At 24.6% G+C, this 16,186-nt stretch overlaps 1 protein-coding gene across 1 annotated transcript; it reads right to left on the bottom strand.

The window, feature by feature from the left end:
* Nucleotides 1-653: 653 nt before the first annotated feature.
* Nucleotides 654-15,389, bottom strand: LOC117174794 (60S ribosomal protein L7a). The gene is made up of 5 exons (XM_033364162.1): nucleotides 15,252-15,389; nucleotides 13,517-13,631; nucleotides 9,509-9,879; nucleotides 4,924-5,046; nucleotides 654-876 (listed from the first exon to the last, which is right to left on the bottom strand). The coding sequence occupies exons 1-5, from the start codon at nucleotides 15,264-15,266 to the stop codon at nucleotides 694-696; spliced, it is 807 nt and encodes a 268-aa protein (XP_033220053.1). The 5' UTR covers nucleotides 15,267-15,389; the 3' UTR covers nucleotides 654-693.
* Between the last annotated feature and the right edge of the window lie 797 nt (nucleotides 15,390-16,186).

Genomic DNA, 16,186 nt, shown 5'->3' with positions numbered 1-16,186 from the left:
ACTATCAAAAAAAAGTTCAGCCACTTTTTTTGTTTTAGCAAAGTAAAGAAAATTAAAAAAAAATTTTTTTAGGGGAATACAAATTCCAGGACCACGAGAAAAATTCAAGAGCTTTTCCAGGTTTCTCAGGACACTAGACACAATTCAATTTTAAAAATCAATAATTGATTAATATTCACAGTTGATCCTCTACAAATGTTTTTTTTTTAATCTTCGATTTTAAACGCTTCCAATTTTTAATTGTTCACATCTTTAAAACTGCATTTCAAAATTCTTTTATTGAAATGTACGCTTAAAAATAAAAAATATAAACTGGAAAATTTTCAAAGTGAAAGGTTTTCGAATTATGCATTATAAACTGTATGAAATCATAATTGAAAAAGATGAAAATTAAACTAATTATTTTAAAAAACAGTTAAAATCAAAGTTGAAAGGATTTTTTCTTCTAAAAATTTGTAAAATTCCCGGTGAAAAAATAAATAACTTTCGTTCCACAGCACTGCATCGACCCAGGTCGCTGATCAATCACTCTAGCAATTACCCTAGTTTAAGAGCTTTAAAAGTCATAATATATATCGCAGACTCAATAAATTCGGGATTTAGTTGTCTTCTTTCTAAGAAATTGGAATAAAATAAGGAATAAAATACGGAAACCCTGTTACAAATATTTATTGAAAGAAAACTTGGAACAGTTTAACCTTGCTTTTGGGCAAGTTCCTTAGCCTTAGCTTTCTCGAGTTTCGTTATCCTGGCAGTAGATTTGCTACCAAGAAGACCACCTCCCCAGTGACGTCTGATCTCATCATAACGATCATTAAAGTTCGTCTTGATCGCTTCAACGACCTTTGTAAAGTTGGCTCTGTCCCCAGAATCGACCTGTATAAATACATTAAAAGCCAAATATAAATAAATTTTCGGTTTAATTCAAACTATTTCATCAAAAGTACAAGTTTCATCAGTAAAATACTTTGACATATCACAAGCACTCATTGGATTGGCTCTAGTATTCTTCATCATGTTCAAATATTTTATATTTCAGGTTGGCCGTTTTAATCGACATAATAAATTCCCGGTCATTTCCCGGTTTGCAAACATTTTTCATGGCAAATAAAACTTAAAAAATCAAACTATTCTAAATATTTTTTCATACAAAATAATAAAAACATAAACAACAAATTAAAGCATTCAAAGTGGAACACTTGAATTTCAAACTTTTAAAATTGAAGTTTAAAAGCTTTTCAATTAGAAAATTGTGTATTCAAATGCTCAAAAATGTACACGTACCAAATGGAAGGTAATAACAATTTTGAAATTAACAATGTTAAATTAAAAACAAATAAACTGCAAAATTTAGAACTTTTATCAATTATAGAGTTCGAAGATTCGGATTAAGTTCCAAAAATATAAATCCTCGTTCACATTTTCAATATTCTAATTTCAAGAATGAAGGAATGAACGTTAAAAATGTTCAAAATAATATTATTTTAAATAATTTTAATCTAGACACATTAAAAATTTAAAAATAATTTTTTTTATCTTAAGGGCATGTGATACTTAGAAAATTGGCGATTTTACCAGTTTTAGGTTCCGACGGCTTTTTTTCTTTAATAATCAATATTTTGTCTTAAAAATTTGGGAAATGATAGCGAAAATGCTAGCGGACGTCCCCACAAACTTTTTTTTTGGTTTAATTCAAAAAAGTTTTAATTTAGCAAATTCTGATTAATTTGCATAACGCTTAGGAATTAGTATCGATTTTACCAGTTTTAGGTTCCGACGGCTTTTTTTCTAGAATAATCAATATTTTGTCTTAAAAATTTGGGAAATGATAGCGAACATGCTAACGGACGTCCCTGCACACTTTATTTGTGTTTTTTTTTTTTTCAAAAAAAATTTAAAATTGCTAACAATGTGTGTACATTTGGAGGTTATGTATGTTACAATTCTCCTGTGCGTTACTTCTAAACTACACAATATTTTTGGCCGAAAACTTTGGACTTGCAAATAAACATAGTAACTAATCTCCCGGAACTAACCCTTTTTGCAGGTAATCAAAAAAGTTTATTTCATAAATAATTTCCAGATTATCGGAAAGGCAGAGATGAAAAATGACGTAACCTCAGAATAATACATATGCATAAAATTTTTATTTAGCACAATAAATTTTTTTGTTATTATCCCTCAAAAAAGAGTCCGGGGACGTCCGTTATGATATTTTATAGCATCTACGAATTCAGTTTTTAAAAATTTTCATTTTTGTGGAAAAAAAGCCGGGGAAACTGTAAGTATCACATGCCCTTAACAGTTCTTAAATTAGAAGTTGAATTATTTTTATTTTAAATAGTCTAGGCATTCTTCAAACGTTTTAAAAGTTTATTTTAAAAGCTTGAAAAATCTAGAAGTGGTTTAAAATTTTTCCAACTTCAAAATAATTTTTGAATTTTTTCGGAACTTTTAAATATATTTCAAAATGAATTGAATTTTTTCCATAATTTTTATAAAATCCTGCAATTTAAAAAAATTTGAATTTGAATTTATAAATAACAATAGAACATTTATTATTTGTAAAAATATTCGAGTAAAATTAAGAGATACTTAAAAGTTTTAAAAAGATTCGAATTGAATTTAGAACTTGAAATAATTTGAAATACCTACAAACGAATTTAAAATAAAATTTAGATTTTTGCAGATGTCAAACAAAAAATTTAGAATTTTTTTCAGAATTGTGAAAGACTACAAATGAATAAAATTTTCCTTAAGATTCTTAGGAAAATTGAAAATGATTTTTCACTTTGAAAAATTATTGTAACAGAAAGTACAAGAAGATTTTGAGAGATTAAAAAAATTATCAAAGAAGAACATAGAAGATTTTAAGGATTTTATTTAATTTGCTGGATTTTTAATAATTGTAGGAAAATTTCGATTAATTTAAAAATATATTTCGCAGTTCTAAAAAAAATGTTATACACTTCGTTTAAATTATTTGAAATCATTTCAAGTTTTTAATTTATTTTGAATCTTTTCAAAACTTCTACAAAAACCCTTAAAATTACTCAAATTTTTTCTACAAATAATAAGTGTTCAATTGTTATTTATGCGTCAAAATTTAACAATTTCACTTATAAATTAAACAATTAAAATTATAACGCTAAGACTTTAAAAATTGTTCGAAAATCTAAGGATTTAAAGCTTTCTATGTACAACAATTCACTTTCAAATTGTTTTCTTTGAAATATTTGGTTTCAATTTACTCGTCTTAAATGAACTGTGAAATATTGCTAAATATTAAATTCTTATTCTTTTTCTACTTTAAGAAATTTCCAATTAAATCGGATAAAAATTAAATAATTTAGACTCACAATATTTTAAATTTGATAAAAACCTTTGATTATAACTATGTTATTATGGATTTTATTTTAAGCTGAAAATAGTAAAACGCATGTTTACATTTTTTAATGGCTAAAAAAATAGTTAGCAAGAATATATTAATAAATTTCTTTATTAAATTTAATATAAAAAATAATATAAATGAAGACCTGAAACTCCAAAATTTTCCACTTCAAATGCTTTTAATTTTTAATTGTTTAAATTCTCAAAACTGCACTTTAATTATTTTTAAAACTGTTAAAATCGAACTTGGGCAGATTTTTCTTTTGAAAATTCGTATAATTCCCGGTTTCCCTGCTTTTTATAAAAAAATCTTCGATTTTAAAAACTTCTAATTTTTAATTGTCTTTTAACCTTTAAACTGCATTTTAAAATTCTTTAAATTAAAATTTACGCTTAAAAATTAAAAAACTAAAATGGAAGTTCCTTAAAGTGAAAGATTTTCGAATTAAGCATTCTAAACTAAATGATACAATAATGTATAAAAATCACAGTTTGAAAAACTTATTTAAACAAGGGTTGAAATCGAAGTTCGATACAATTTTTATTCTAAAAATTTGGTAAAATTCCCGGTCCAGCGGTCACTCTGAGAAATTAAAATTACATTCAAAAGAATACAAATGAATTGGACAAATGTTAAAAAAAAATCCATTGATTGCCGTAAAGCTAGAATGAATTTAGAGGAATTTAAGATAAGAGAAAAATTCGTTGAATTTCATAAAAATTCAAGGTAAAATAAAAAAAAATCAAATCAAATCAAATGAATTTCAAACAATTTTAAGATTTGCAAAAATTTAATTAATTCAGTAACTTGGAATTACAGTTAAATTCAAAAGAATTCAAATAAATTGGAAAAAATGTTAAAAATCGAAAAATTCCAAGGAGTACAATAAAATTTAAGTAAACTGAGAAATTTGAGGGAAACATGAAGAATGGGATAAAATTCATTGAAAAATCAAGCTGAATTAAAAAAGCAATCAAGTGAATTAAAAAAATTGAAAAATTCATTGAATTGTGTAGCATTGGGTGAATATAGAAAAATTCAAAAGAATTTAAAAAGATTTAGGATAAATTAATAAGAACTCAGGCCCAATTCCAAATGAAGTGAAAAAATTATTTTAAAATCTTCAAATCTTCGAAACCCTCAGAAACCCAGAGTCTTGTGAAACAGTCTTTGAAGTCCATTAAAATATTAAAAATCCATTAAAATTATTAAACCCCTTCGAAATCTCTTGAAATTGTTTAAAAAAATGTTATTCCCTAAAATATTTCGAATCTTTTGAAATCTCTTCAAACTTTTTACAGCCCTTGAAAATGGCTGATAATCTTTTAAAATAACCTCAAGTATTTCAAATTCTTTTAAATTGCACTAAATTACTGAAATCAATAGAAAATTTCTTTGTAATCTTTTGAAATAAAATAATTTATTTAAAATTCTATAAAATCCTTTGAATTTTTTTAAAGCTCTTAAAAATGCCTAAAAATTAAAAAAATATATGGTCAAGAATCAAATAAAAATTAAGTGAAATAAATTACCTGTGTGAGAGCAATAGCGGTGCAAGTTTTTCGCCTGACGAGTCTTCCCAGACGAGCTTTGCCTTTCACGATGCAGTAAGGAACTCCCATTTTTCTGCAAAGGGCTGGCAAAAATAGGACAACCTGAAAAAAGAAGGATTCAACATTTAAAGATCGTTCAACGACAAAGAAAATGCAGTATTCTAATAGAAGAATTTGTGTTCTCAGAGTCAAGTCTCATCCTCTGAACAAAAACAATCTTGTGTCTTTGTCCTCAGGTGAAGAAATTCTAGCATCATTGAAAATATATTGGTAATATCCTAGATATAAGACTTCACAGACCAAAATTATTTCAAAACAGGGGTAATAGGCTGATTTTTCTCGAAAATATGCGAATAATAAATTTAATTCTTTGAATAAAATAATCTTGATATTATATTTCTAAAATTTAAAGTAAAAATATATTGCATTTTCAACAAAACCGTTGAATTTTCAACTAAAAAAAAAGGTGAATTTTTCTCCAAAGAGGAAAAATTGAAATTGAATCAATTTTTAACAAAATAGATGAGTTTTCAACAAAATAATTCAATTTTCGGTCTTATAGTTTAATGTTTCACAAAATATTACATTTTCAACATAAAAAGATGAATTTTCAACTAAGTAGTTAAATTTTTAACAACAACGAAAAAAACTTTCAACAAAACATGTTTAAATTTTCAAAAAAAAAAAAAAAAGTTAAATTCAACCAAGACATTTCAACAAAATAGTGAAATTTCTTTCCAAATAGTATAATTTTCAACCTACAAACATGAGCTTTCAACTAAGTAGTTAGATTTTCAAATAAAAATGGTAGTTATATTTTCAGTTTAAAAAAATAAACAATTTTCAACCAAAAATATTTTAATTTCCAATCAAAACAAACATGGATTCAATAAATAAAAATAAATTTTCAGCAAATTTTTAACCCACAAGATAAAAATTGAAAAAAAAAAGATTTTGTAACAAAGTAGTTCAATTTTGACATTACTTTTAACTGGAAGTTAAAATTTTAACAAATTAGTTTAAGCTTTCAGATGAAAAAGAAACAAACGATTTTTCAACAATATATTTTGATTTTTAGCCAGAGATTAATATTCAATTAAAATTGATTTTCCGGCCAACCAAAAGTAACATATTTATATTTTTCGCAAAATGGAAAAATTTATTTTAATTTATGACGTTCATTCTAAACATCCTTTAACCCAAAAGAGCAAAAAAAATTAATTTTGAAACAAATACTTAAATTTTTCTCTAAAAAATATCAATATTTGTTACAAAAAATGAAAGTTAAACTTTCATTTGAAAACAATTATTTTCAAAATGAAAAAAACGGGGGTTTTAATAAAATTGTTAAACTCTACAAAAAATGTGAATTTTCAACTGGAATAGTTAAATTTTCAACCAAAAAGATGAATTTTCAACTAAAATGAAGAATATACTTGGAACATTTGAATACTCAACCAAAAAAATTAATTTTGAAAGAAGAATATTTTTCAAATAAAAAGATGAATTTTTCAACAAAATACATGAATTTTTAACGAAATAGTTGAGTATTTAATTAAAGAAGACAAATTTTCAACCAAATAGTTGAATTTTCAACTAAAAAAATGGATCTTTAACTGAAATAGTTGAATTTGTAAAAAAAAAATGAATTTTTACTGAGAAAAAAATTGTTAAGCAAAACTTAAAAAATTATATTTTAAATTGAGAAAATTATGTTCGACCTAGCAGATGAATTTTCTACTCAAACTATGGAACATGTAATTTCCAAATAAAGATATTTTTTAACCAAAAATTGAATAATTAATTTTTTTGTTAAAAAATAAATGTTCAACCAAAGAAATGAAATTTTAACTAAAATGTCGAAATATTCAACTGGAATAACAGTTACATTTCCAGTTTACAAAATATATAATTATCAACCAAAAAACATCAAAAGAAAAAAAAGTTTTCAATCAAAAGCTATCTTTCAACAACAAAAATTAATTTTTAATTAAAACGATGAATCTTAAAAAAAAAAAAAAATTTAACTGGAATACTTGAATTTTTCACCGAAAATAATATTTAAACAAGATTAAATTTCAAAGAAAAAAATAATTTTCTACAAAAAACATCGATTTTTTAAACAAAATACGTCAATTTTCAGCAAAATATTTTAATTTTCAATTAAAAAGACAAATTATCATCCAAATTTTTGAATTTTGAACTAGAAAATATCAACTTTAAGCAAAAAATGTAATAGTTAAATTTTTCGTTAAAGAAATTAACTTAAACAAAAAAATTAATCTTCAACTCGAATAGTTACATTTTATGCCAAAAAGATATATTTTCAACCATCAACATTAATTTTGTACAAAAAAAAAACGCGAATTTTTCACAACGCAGATAAATTTTCGAAGCAGTTTAATTTCTAAATAAAAAATATCAATTTTTAACCACATAGTTGAATTTTCACCCGAAAAAGATCATTTTTGAACCAAAAATAGAATGTGTAATTTTTCTCTTAAAAATCCTATTCGTAACAAACAAAAAAAAAGAAAAGTATTTTCAGCAAAATAGTTGAATTTTCTACTGGTATAATTCAATTTTTTATTTTTAAAAATTGTTTCTCAACAAAGTAGTCATACTTTCGATCAGAATGAATTTTCAATTAAATTGATGAAACGTCAACCAAAAAAAAAAGAAAGTATTTAAATCAATCTTCTAAATTGAAAAAAAAAAATTAAAATAACTAAAAGTTGAATTTTTCTGCGATAAGACGTAAATTTCCGAATTGTCAATTAAATTCCCGGCCATTCCCAAAATTCCTGGTCAATTCGCCGCCCTGACTTTGAAGAGAGAAAAAATTCACTCGAAATTTCAACACCAAAATATCTATTTTTAGCAAAACAAATGAATTTTTAGCAAAAAAAATCAATCTTCCAAATTGAAAAAAAATGATTAAAATAATGAAAAGTTGAATTTTTTGCGATCAGACGTAAATTCCCAGTTTTTGAAATAAATTCCTGGTCATTTCCCAATTTCAACACCCCGATTTTCAACATTGAAAAAATGCAGTCGAAATTTCAACGCCAAAATATCTATTTTCAACAAAACTGTTGAATTTTTAGCCAAAAGAGATGACTCCCGATCCTAAAATATAGTAGAAGCAGAATTTTCAACTAAAACGAATAAACTTTTTTTTTCTTAATTTTTTACTTTAAAAAAATTGGATTTTCAAAAATGGATCCTATTAATTTCTTTCGAATTTAAACGAAAAAACGAGAAAAAGGGGTAGTTTTTAAAAATTTTAATTCAGGGAGAAAGCGTATGAAGTATGTTTTTCAAGGTGGTCGTTTTAACAAATGAAAAAATTCCCGGATTTTTCCCGGTTCATAAAATTTTCAAGGTCAATGAAATTTAAAAAATCGAAAAAGCCAAACAATTTTCTATTTGAAGTAATAAAAACGGAGCTGCAAATTACAGAACTCAAAGTGGATCTTTTAAATTTTAAACTTTGAAAACTGAAGTTTAAATATTCTTTATTTCAAAAATGTTGCAATTAAACCCTGAATAATATACACATGTAAAATGGAAGCTACTAACACTTTTTAATTGAATAATTTTAATTTAAATGCAGTTTAACTGCCAAATTATAAATATTAACTTTTATAAATTATAGAGTTCAAAGATTTAAAACCACTTCCAAAACTATGAATCTAACGTTATCATTCAACATTTTTCAAAATTATATCATTTAAAGAATTTTAGGCTACAAACATTAAAACTAGAAGTATTAAATTTTTCTATAAACTGAACACTTCTTAAATTAAATTTATTCTTATTTTAAAGTTTAAAAATCCTTAAAATGCTTCAAAGTTTTATTTCAAAATCTTGAAACATTTACATGTTGTTTTACATTTTTTCAAATTTTTAATTACTTAAACATTTTTTTCAGAACTTCTAAGCATCTTTTAAAATTATTCAAATTTTTCCCAAAATTTTTTTTTAAATCCTGCCAAATTGAAAAAAAAAAATCCTTAAAATCATCCAAAATTAATTTTTAATAATGTTGCTAATCTTTTTAAATATTCTCTTCTAATTAATTTTCCGAAATAAACATTCATTTTCAATTTTTTTATAAAATATTTTCTATTCTTCTGAAACCTTTCAAAATGCCTAACAAAAAGCATCTAATTTTTTTTCTGCATCTGCCAAAATCTATATTTGATTTTCAATTAGGCCGTGGACAATTTGCACCGAAACTTTTGTACAAATAGCTCAATTTTCTCAAAAATCTTAAGACTTTTTAAACACAAATTGTAATTCTTATAAGTTTTGAAAACTGAATAAAATTTTTTTTTAATTATTATAAATTATCACAATTTAACTAATTATTTTAAAAAACGCGTGAAATCAAAGAGAGTTGGACAGGTTTTTTTTTCTTCTAAAAATTTGTAAAATTCCCGGTAAAAAAATAAATTCACTGTCATTTTCCGATTTTCCGGTCCAGTGGCCACCCTGTTTTTTAAATGACAAATAAAATATTGAAACTGTCTAAAGGAAAGAGTTCTGGATTAAAAATTACCTCAATGGGGTCGACGTCATGGGCGATAACGACGAGTTGAGCCTTCTTTTGCTCGACGAGGGTCGTTACAGCATTGGCGCCACTTCGGATGCAATTTGGCCTCTTCGTGGGCGCATCTTCTTTCTTTGCGGCCTTCTCTTCAGCCCTCGCCTTCAACCTCTGCTTCTTCGCGATCGCAGATTCGGGACGGTATTTTTCCAAAATTTTAAACAGCTGGGTGGCCGTTTGTTTGTCGAGCGTTTGGGTGAACTGATTAATTGGAGGCGGGACTTTCAATCTCTTCGCTAGGACAGCCTTCTGTCTTTGAATGCGAATATATTTTGGCCATTTGACGAATCGGCTCAAGTCGCGGGAAGGCTGAATGTCCTGGCCTGAAATTCAATACAATATTGGGGAAAAAATATTTAATTTCAATATTAAAATAGAGTGTCTACTCAAATCCTGGAAAATACTTTCGCATTAAATTTTGTCTCTTCAATCGACTCGGAAAATGTATACAGTTTCGCCAATTTATTAAAAATAGTTTAGAAAGCTTTGACAAATTAAATTTCATTAAATAATTAAATACTAAACAAGATTTAAACATTTTCTCAATTGGCTTTTAAAGTCCAGGAGTTTGACAAATAATTCAAAGAAATTTTAATTTGATATTATACTTAAAATTCGGAGAATATTTACGTTAAATTAATGTGGGTACTATTCGGATTGGTTAAACTGCGATACGCCATCTGATCGCAAAAATTAGAACTAGAAAGAGTAGGTACGATTTTAAAGATAAATTTTAATTTGTGTATAAAATTGTTTTTACGACTTTCTTGTGCAGTGATTATTACGAACTTAAAATAAGTTTGCACCGAAAAAAGTTTTTCAGATAGAATTTACATCTTATGCAATGAAAAACACATTTTTGACAGAAATGTTTTTCTAAAAAAACCAAACTATTAAACTATTTATTGTGATCTTTAACTGATTAAAAACTTAAATAAACTTATTTCGAAGCAAAAATGAACCCACAGTAAATTTTTATTCATTTATACATGAATTATTTACTATCTAAAAAATGTAATCTGAGAGTTAGGTTAGAAATTCGTATTTCGATTTCAGTCGTATATTATTCATAATCTTTGCATAATAGGAATAAAATTTGTTGCTAAATAAATTAAATAAAGTCCATTTAAGCTTGGAATGCTTTGAAACTTACATGTAATAGTAAAATATTGTTGCTTTTTAGGAACACATTTTCGAGAAAAATGTGTTTTTTTCACTGTATAAGATGGAAATTTGATCGAAAACGCTTTGTTTTGGATAAAGATTTATTTTTAGTATTGAATAATTGTTTTAAACTTAATAAAACAATCGTCAAAAGACTTTAGTGTACAAATTAAAATAAATCTTTAAAATTCTACCTACTCTTCCTAATTCTCGTTTTCGGCACCAGATGGCGAAATGGTCGACCACCATTCCCAATATTCAATTAAATTTAAACAGCTTCGAATTTCTAACTTCTTATTTAGAAATATTGCATTTTCATCCAGATAGATACATTTTTAACCAAATAGTTGAATTTTCAACTAAATATATATTTTCAACCAAAACGATAAATCTTAACTAATATAAATGAATTTTAAACCAAACAAAAAATTTAATTTTCAAAGAATATCAATTTTCTATCAAACAAAAAAAAACAAATGATCAACCGAATAGTTAATTTTGTACAAATAAAGATCAGAACTCAATAAAATAGTTAAATTTAAGATTAAAAAAAAATATATTAAAAAAAAAACAGTTAAATTTTGAAGTAAAAAATATCAGTTTTCAACAAAAAATGAAATATGTAAATTGTCACGTGAAAAAATTAATTTTCCAGTAAAAAAATCGAGAAAGTTAATTATCGAACAAGAATATTAATTTTTGTTACTAAAAAATACCATTTTTCAATAATATACGTGAATTTTCAACAAGAATAGATACATTTTCAACAAAATATACGAATTTTCAAATAAAAAAAGATTCTTTTGAAACAAAAAATTTAATAGTAAAATTTTCAGTTAACAAATATAATTAATCTTCAACTGGAATAAATGAATTTTAAACCAAAAAGATAAATGAAAAAAAAAGCGTTTAACTTTCAAGCAAGCCGTTTTATTATTAACCAAAAGAAGAATTTTCTACTAAAAAGGTAACCATTTCATTGGAATTCTGGATTTTTAAACCAATATGATTAATTTTTAACGAAAGCGTTTAACCTTTAACTAACAGCAGTTTTATTTTCAACCACAAAGTTGAATTTTCAACTAAAATGATCAACTTTTAATTGGAATGCTTAAATTTTTAACTAAAAACAAAAAAAAAAAGGTTAATTTTCATACAAGAATATTAATTTTCTATCCAAAAAGGCCATTTTTCAATTAAATATATGAATTTTTAATTAAAAATTATGAATTTTCAACCCAAACAAAAAATCAATTCTTAACCACACAGTTGAATTTAAATTTTTAAAAAGATCTATTTTTAACCAAACAATTGAACTAAAAAATGTCAGTTTTTAACCAAAAATGGAAGTTAAATTTTCCCGCGAAAAATTAATTTTCCATAAAAAAATCTAAAAATTAATTTTTTACTTAAGAATATCATTTTCAATAAAATAAACAAATTTAAAAAAAGGACCAATTTTCAACAAAAAATTTAATAGTTAAATTTTAAGTTAATAAAAATAATGTTCAACCAAAGAGAACTATTTTCAACTACAATGATAAATCTTCAACTAGGATAAATTAATTTTAAAGCAAAAAATAATTTTTAACCGAAGCGTTAAGCTTTCCAGCAAGTCGTTTTATTATTAACCGAAAAGAAGAATTTTAAACTAAAATGATAAACATTCAATTGGAATTCTTGAATTTTGAACTAAAAACTAAGAAATGTTGATTTTCTATCCAAAAAGGCCATTTTTCAATTAAATATATGAATTTTTGACTAGAAAATATAAATTTTCAACACAAAATAATAAATTCTCAACAAAACAGTTGAATTTTAAATTTTAAAAAAAGATACATTTTTAGCGAAACAACTTAATTTTTAACTATACAATTTCAGCTTTCAATCAAAAATATTCAATTATCACCTTAAAAAAATTAATTGTCCATCAAAAATTCTAAAAATTTAATTTTCTAACTAGAATATTAATTTTTTTTCTTAAAAATACCATTTTCAATAAAATACATGAAATTTCAACGAAAAAAGATTTTTTTAAATTTAAGGTATTTAAATGAAATTGAAATCTAATTCAAATTCCTATTTAATGTCGAATAATCAAGCGAATGTGAAAAATTCCTGAAAATAAAGCAAAAATCTAAATATCAGTGGTGCTGTGCCTGCCGGCTAAAAATTTTTTATTTGATTGTATATTTATTTTATTTTTGCCTTGATAAGGGTGCTAAAAGTACTAAAATGATTGATCTTTAACTGGAATAAATGACTTTCAAACCAAAAAGAATTTTTTTAAACAAAAGCGTTAAACTTTAAATAAAGCCGTTTTATTTTTAACAAAAGTGTTCAACTTCAACCAAAAAGTGGAATTTTCAACGAAACTGATGAATTTTTAATTTCAATTATGAGTCCTTTACTGGAATAGTTGAATTTTTAACCAAGAAGATTAATTTCTACCTAAAAACACGAATTTTCAAACAAATATACAAATTTTCAGCTAAAAAGAAATAAATTGCCAACCAAAAAATAATTTTCAGCGAAAAAAAAATTCAGCCAAAGAAAAAACGAATTTTCAATTAAAGCAAAAAAGATTTAAATATTTGAACTTTCAACTAAAAACCAACAATTGGCTAGTAAAAATATAATAAATTTTCAGTTAACAAAATTAATTTTAAACACAAAAAAAACGAATTTTCAACCAAATAGTTAAGTACAGTAATATAAATGTACTTTTACACAAAAAAAATCTTGATCAAATTTACATTGCAGGGAAATAATATTTTCCCCAATTTTTCAACTTACCAATTCCGAAATTACGGGTTCGTTTTTCAAAAAGCGGGTTCGTCTGCTTTTTCTGTTCCACTTTTTTCACAGCTAAGGGAGCAGCTGCTACTTTCTTTCCTACCTTCTTCTTCGGCTGAAATGAAAAATTAGAAAATTATATTATTAGCTAAAATTTATAAAATATTAATATCAATAATTGAAAAACAGAAATTTGGATTGTACTGTTTTATAAATACAGAGTAACAACATTCGAGCTTAATTACATGAAAAAAAAACTTTGTTAAAAATCATGACGTTTTACTTTTTTTAAATAAAGAGAAATATCCTCTATAAGAAAAAAAAATATCAGGCTTTCATTTCTTTATTTCCTGAACATTATTTTGTAAGTGAAATGGTTTTAAAATAAATGAAATTAATGAATTCATGTATTTACTAATAATAATTATTAAACAGCAATAAATACATTAAACTTAATTGGGATACAGTGGTTAAAGTTAGAAATTTACAGCTCAAAATTGGATACACTGAACGTATTTCTTAATTTGTTTTTTTGTTCAACAATAAATTTAAAAAATACAGCAGAAATATTGACCTTTTCAACAATATCATTCTTTGTATGACAAAAAATTTCACAAATAAATAAATTGTTTATCAGAATAAAAAATTGGTACCTAACATTTTATTTAATTATTAAAAACTTTTTTTCATAAATACTCCAGCGTATCAGTTTCTATTTAGAAACAAAATTCTTCTGTATTAATACAATTGTCCAGTTTGACCATTTTTCTTAATAATTTTTTGTCTTGAAGTCTTTTCTCACGAAATATTATAATTATCAGGTTACCAGTGATACTAAATTATGGAAATATGCCGAAAATGAAAATTGTGATTGTTGTAAAAAATTAATAAATAAATATTCAACTATGGAATTTTATGTTATTTCAGGCGGTTTATTTCATATAACTTTCTGAAAACATATTTATTTTGATATTTCAAGATGTTGATTAATAAATAATTAAAAACGTTTATTATCAATAACGAATTTGATAAACAAATCCTCATCTTAGACTTTCGGCGATAAAAAAAAACAAATTTATTACGAAATATTCTTATGTTATTCTTAGTTCACCAGTGATATCAAATAGTAATGTTAATTTATATATCCCCGAAGCATTTTTTTAAAACAAAATTGTGAATAACCGAAGAGTAATGATTAATATTTGATTTCTTACTCAAGCAGCCATAAAAAATTGATTTAGTTTATAGGAAATACAACAAAAAATACCAGATTTGATCTAAAAAGATCGTCATGTTTTAGAAAATATCCGAAGCATATAAACTTAAATTGTTCAAAAAATAAACCAATACTAACTATTAAATAAATGACAGTAATCACTAACAATGCTAAATTTAAATAATATGAACTTGAACTCAGCAGTCGCTTTTTCAACAAAAAATGTGTCAAATTCGCAAGAAAACAGAATTTGAGGTTAACCTTTGCAAAAGTGACTTCAACTCACTAAGTGTGGAATTATTATTATTATACATAATTGTTAAAAAATGTTAAAAATCAATTAAACAAATCCTTTCCTTATTATTGCTGGAATATCGATACAGTTCAAGAATAACAAAATTTGGAGGGCCTTTAGTGACAAATACGGTGAGACATGCCAATTTTCAACCATACATAATTCTGTTACATATGATATTAAATAAGAAATATATATTTTAAAATGGAGGAATAAACACTTACCTTCTTTTGCACCATTTTTCTTGACGAATGTCCAAGGGATTCCTTGGAACTTTATGGAATATAAAAGAAAAATCCTCGTTGCGGGAAGCGCAACGATGGGGCCCGAACGTGAAAGAAATCTAACCTCACTTTTCACACCACCGCCATCTGCCCTCCCGATAGCATTGAGCATGCGTCGCAGCAGCTGCCCGCGCTTATTTGAAATTATTAAATATAGAATTATTATTGTTGTATAATATTCTTTTAGGTATTTCTTTCTTTGATTCCAAAGTAAATCATTTAATTGTGGATAAAAAAACCAAATTATTAATTTACCTTTCAATTTTAGTTTGAAAAATTAATTTTTAGCAACAAAAACAAAATCTTCAACAAAATAGTCAAATTTTCAATCAAAAAATGAATTTTCAATGAAAATATTGAAAATCTAACAACAAAAGATATGAGTTTTTAAGCAATTAGTTGGAGTTTTTTGTTGAAAATTTTATTATTTTGCTAAAAATTTGACAATTTTGTTAAAAAGTCATCCTTTTTGGTTGAAAATCCAAAAGTTTTGTGAAAAATTAGTCTTTTTGAGTTGAAAGCTAAACTATTCTGGTATAAAGTTTAACTATTTGGTTAATAATAAAATTTTTTTATAAAAATTCATATTTTCGAGTTGAAAATTCAAAAGTTTTGTAGAGAATTTGTCATTTTATATCAGAATTAATCAATTTGTTTAAATGTTGTTTCTTCCATAACTGAAAAATTTTCTTTAGTTGAAAATTAAACTCTCTTTTGTTAAAAATTCCCCTTTTTAAAACTGTTTTCCCAAAAATGCACTTTTTTCGGTTGAAAATCCATCATATTAGTTATAAATTAATTTTGTTGTTAAAATTTTAAATATTTTTTTTTAAATTCGTTATTTTTTAGTTAAAAACTAAATTTTTTTAGTCGAA

Source organism: Belonocnema kinseyi, chromosome 6 (genome assembly GCF_010883055.1).
Source record: "Belonocnema kinseyi isolate 2016_QV_RU_SX_M_011 chromosome 6, B_treatae_v1, whole genome shotgun sequence".
In the NCBI taxonomy this organism is placed as follows: Eukaryota; Metazoa; Arthropoda; class Insecta; order Hymenoptera; family Cynipidae; genus Belonocnema; species Belonocnema kinseyi.
This window is presented reverse-complemented; position numbering and strand designations above follow the sequence as displayed.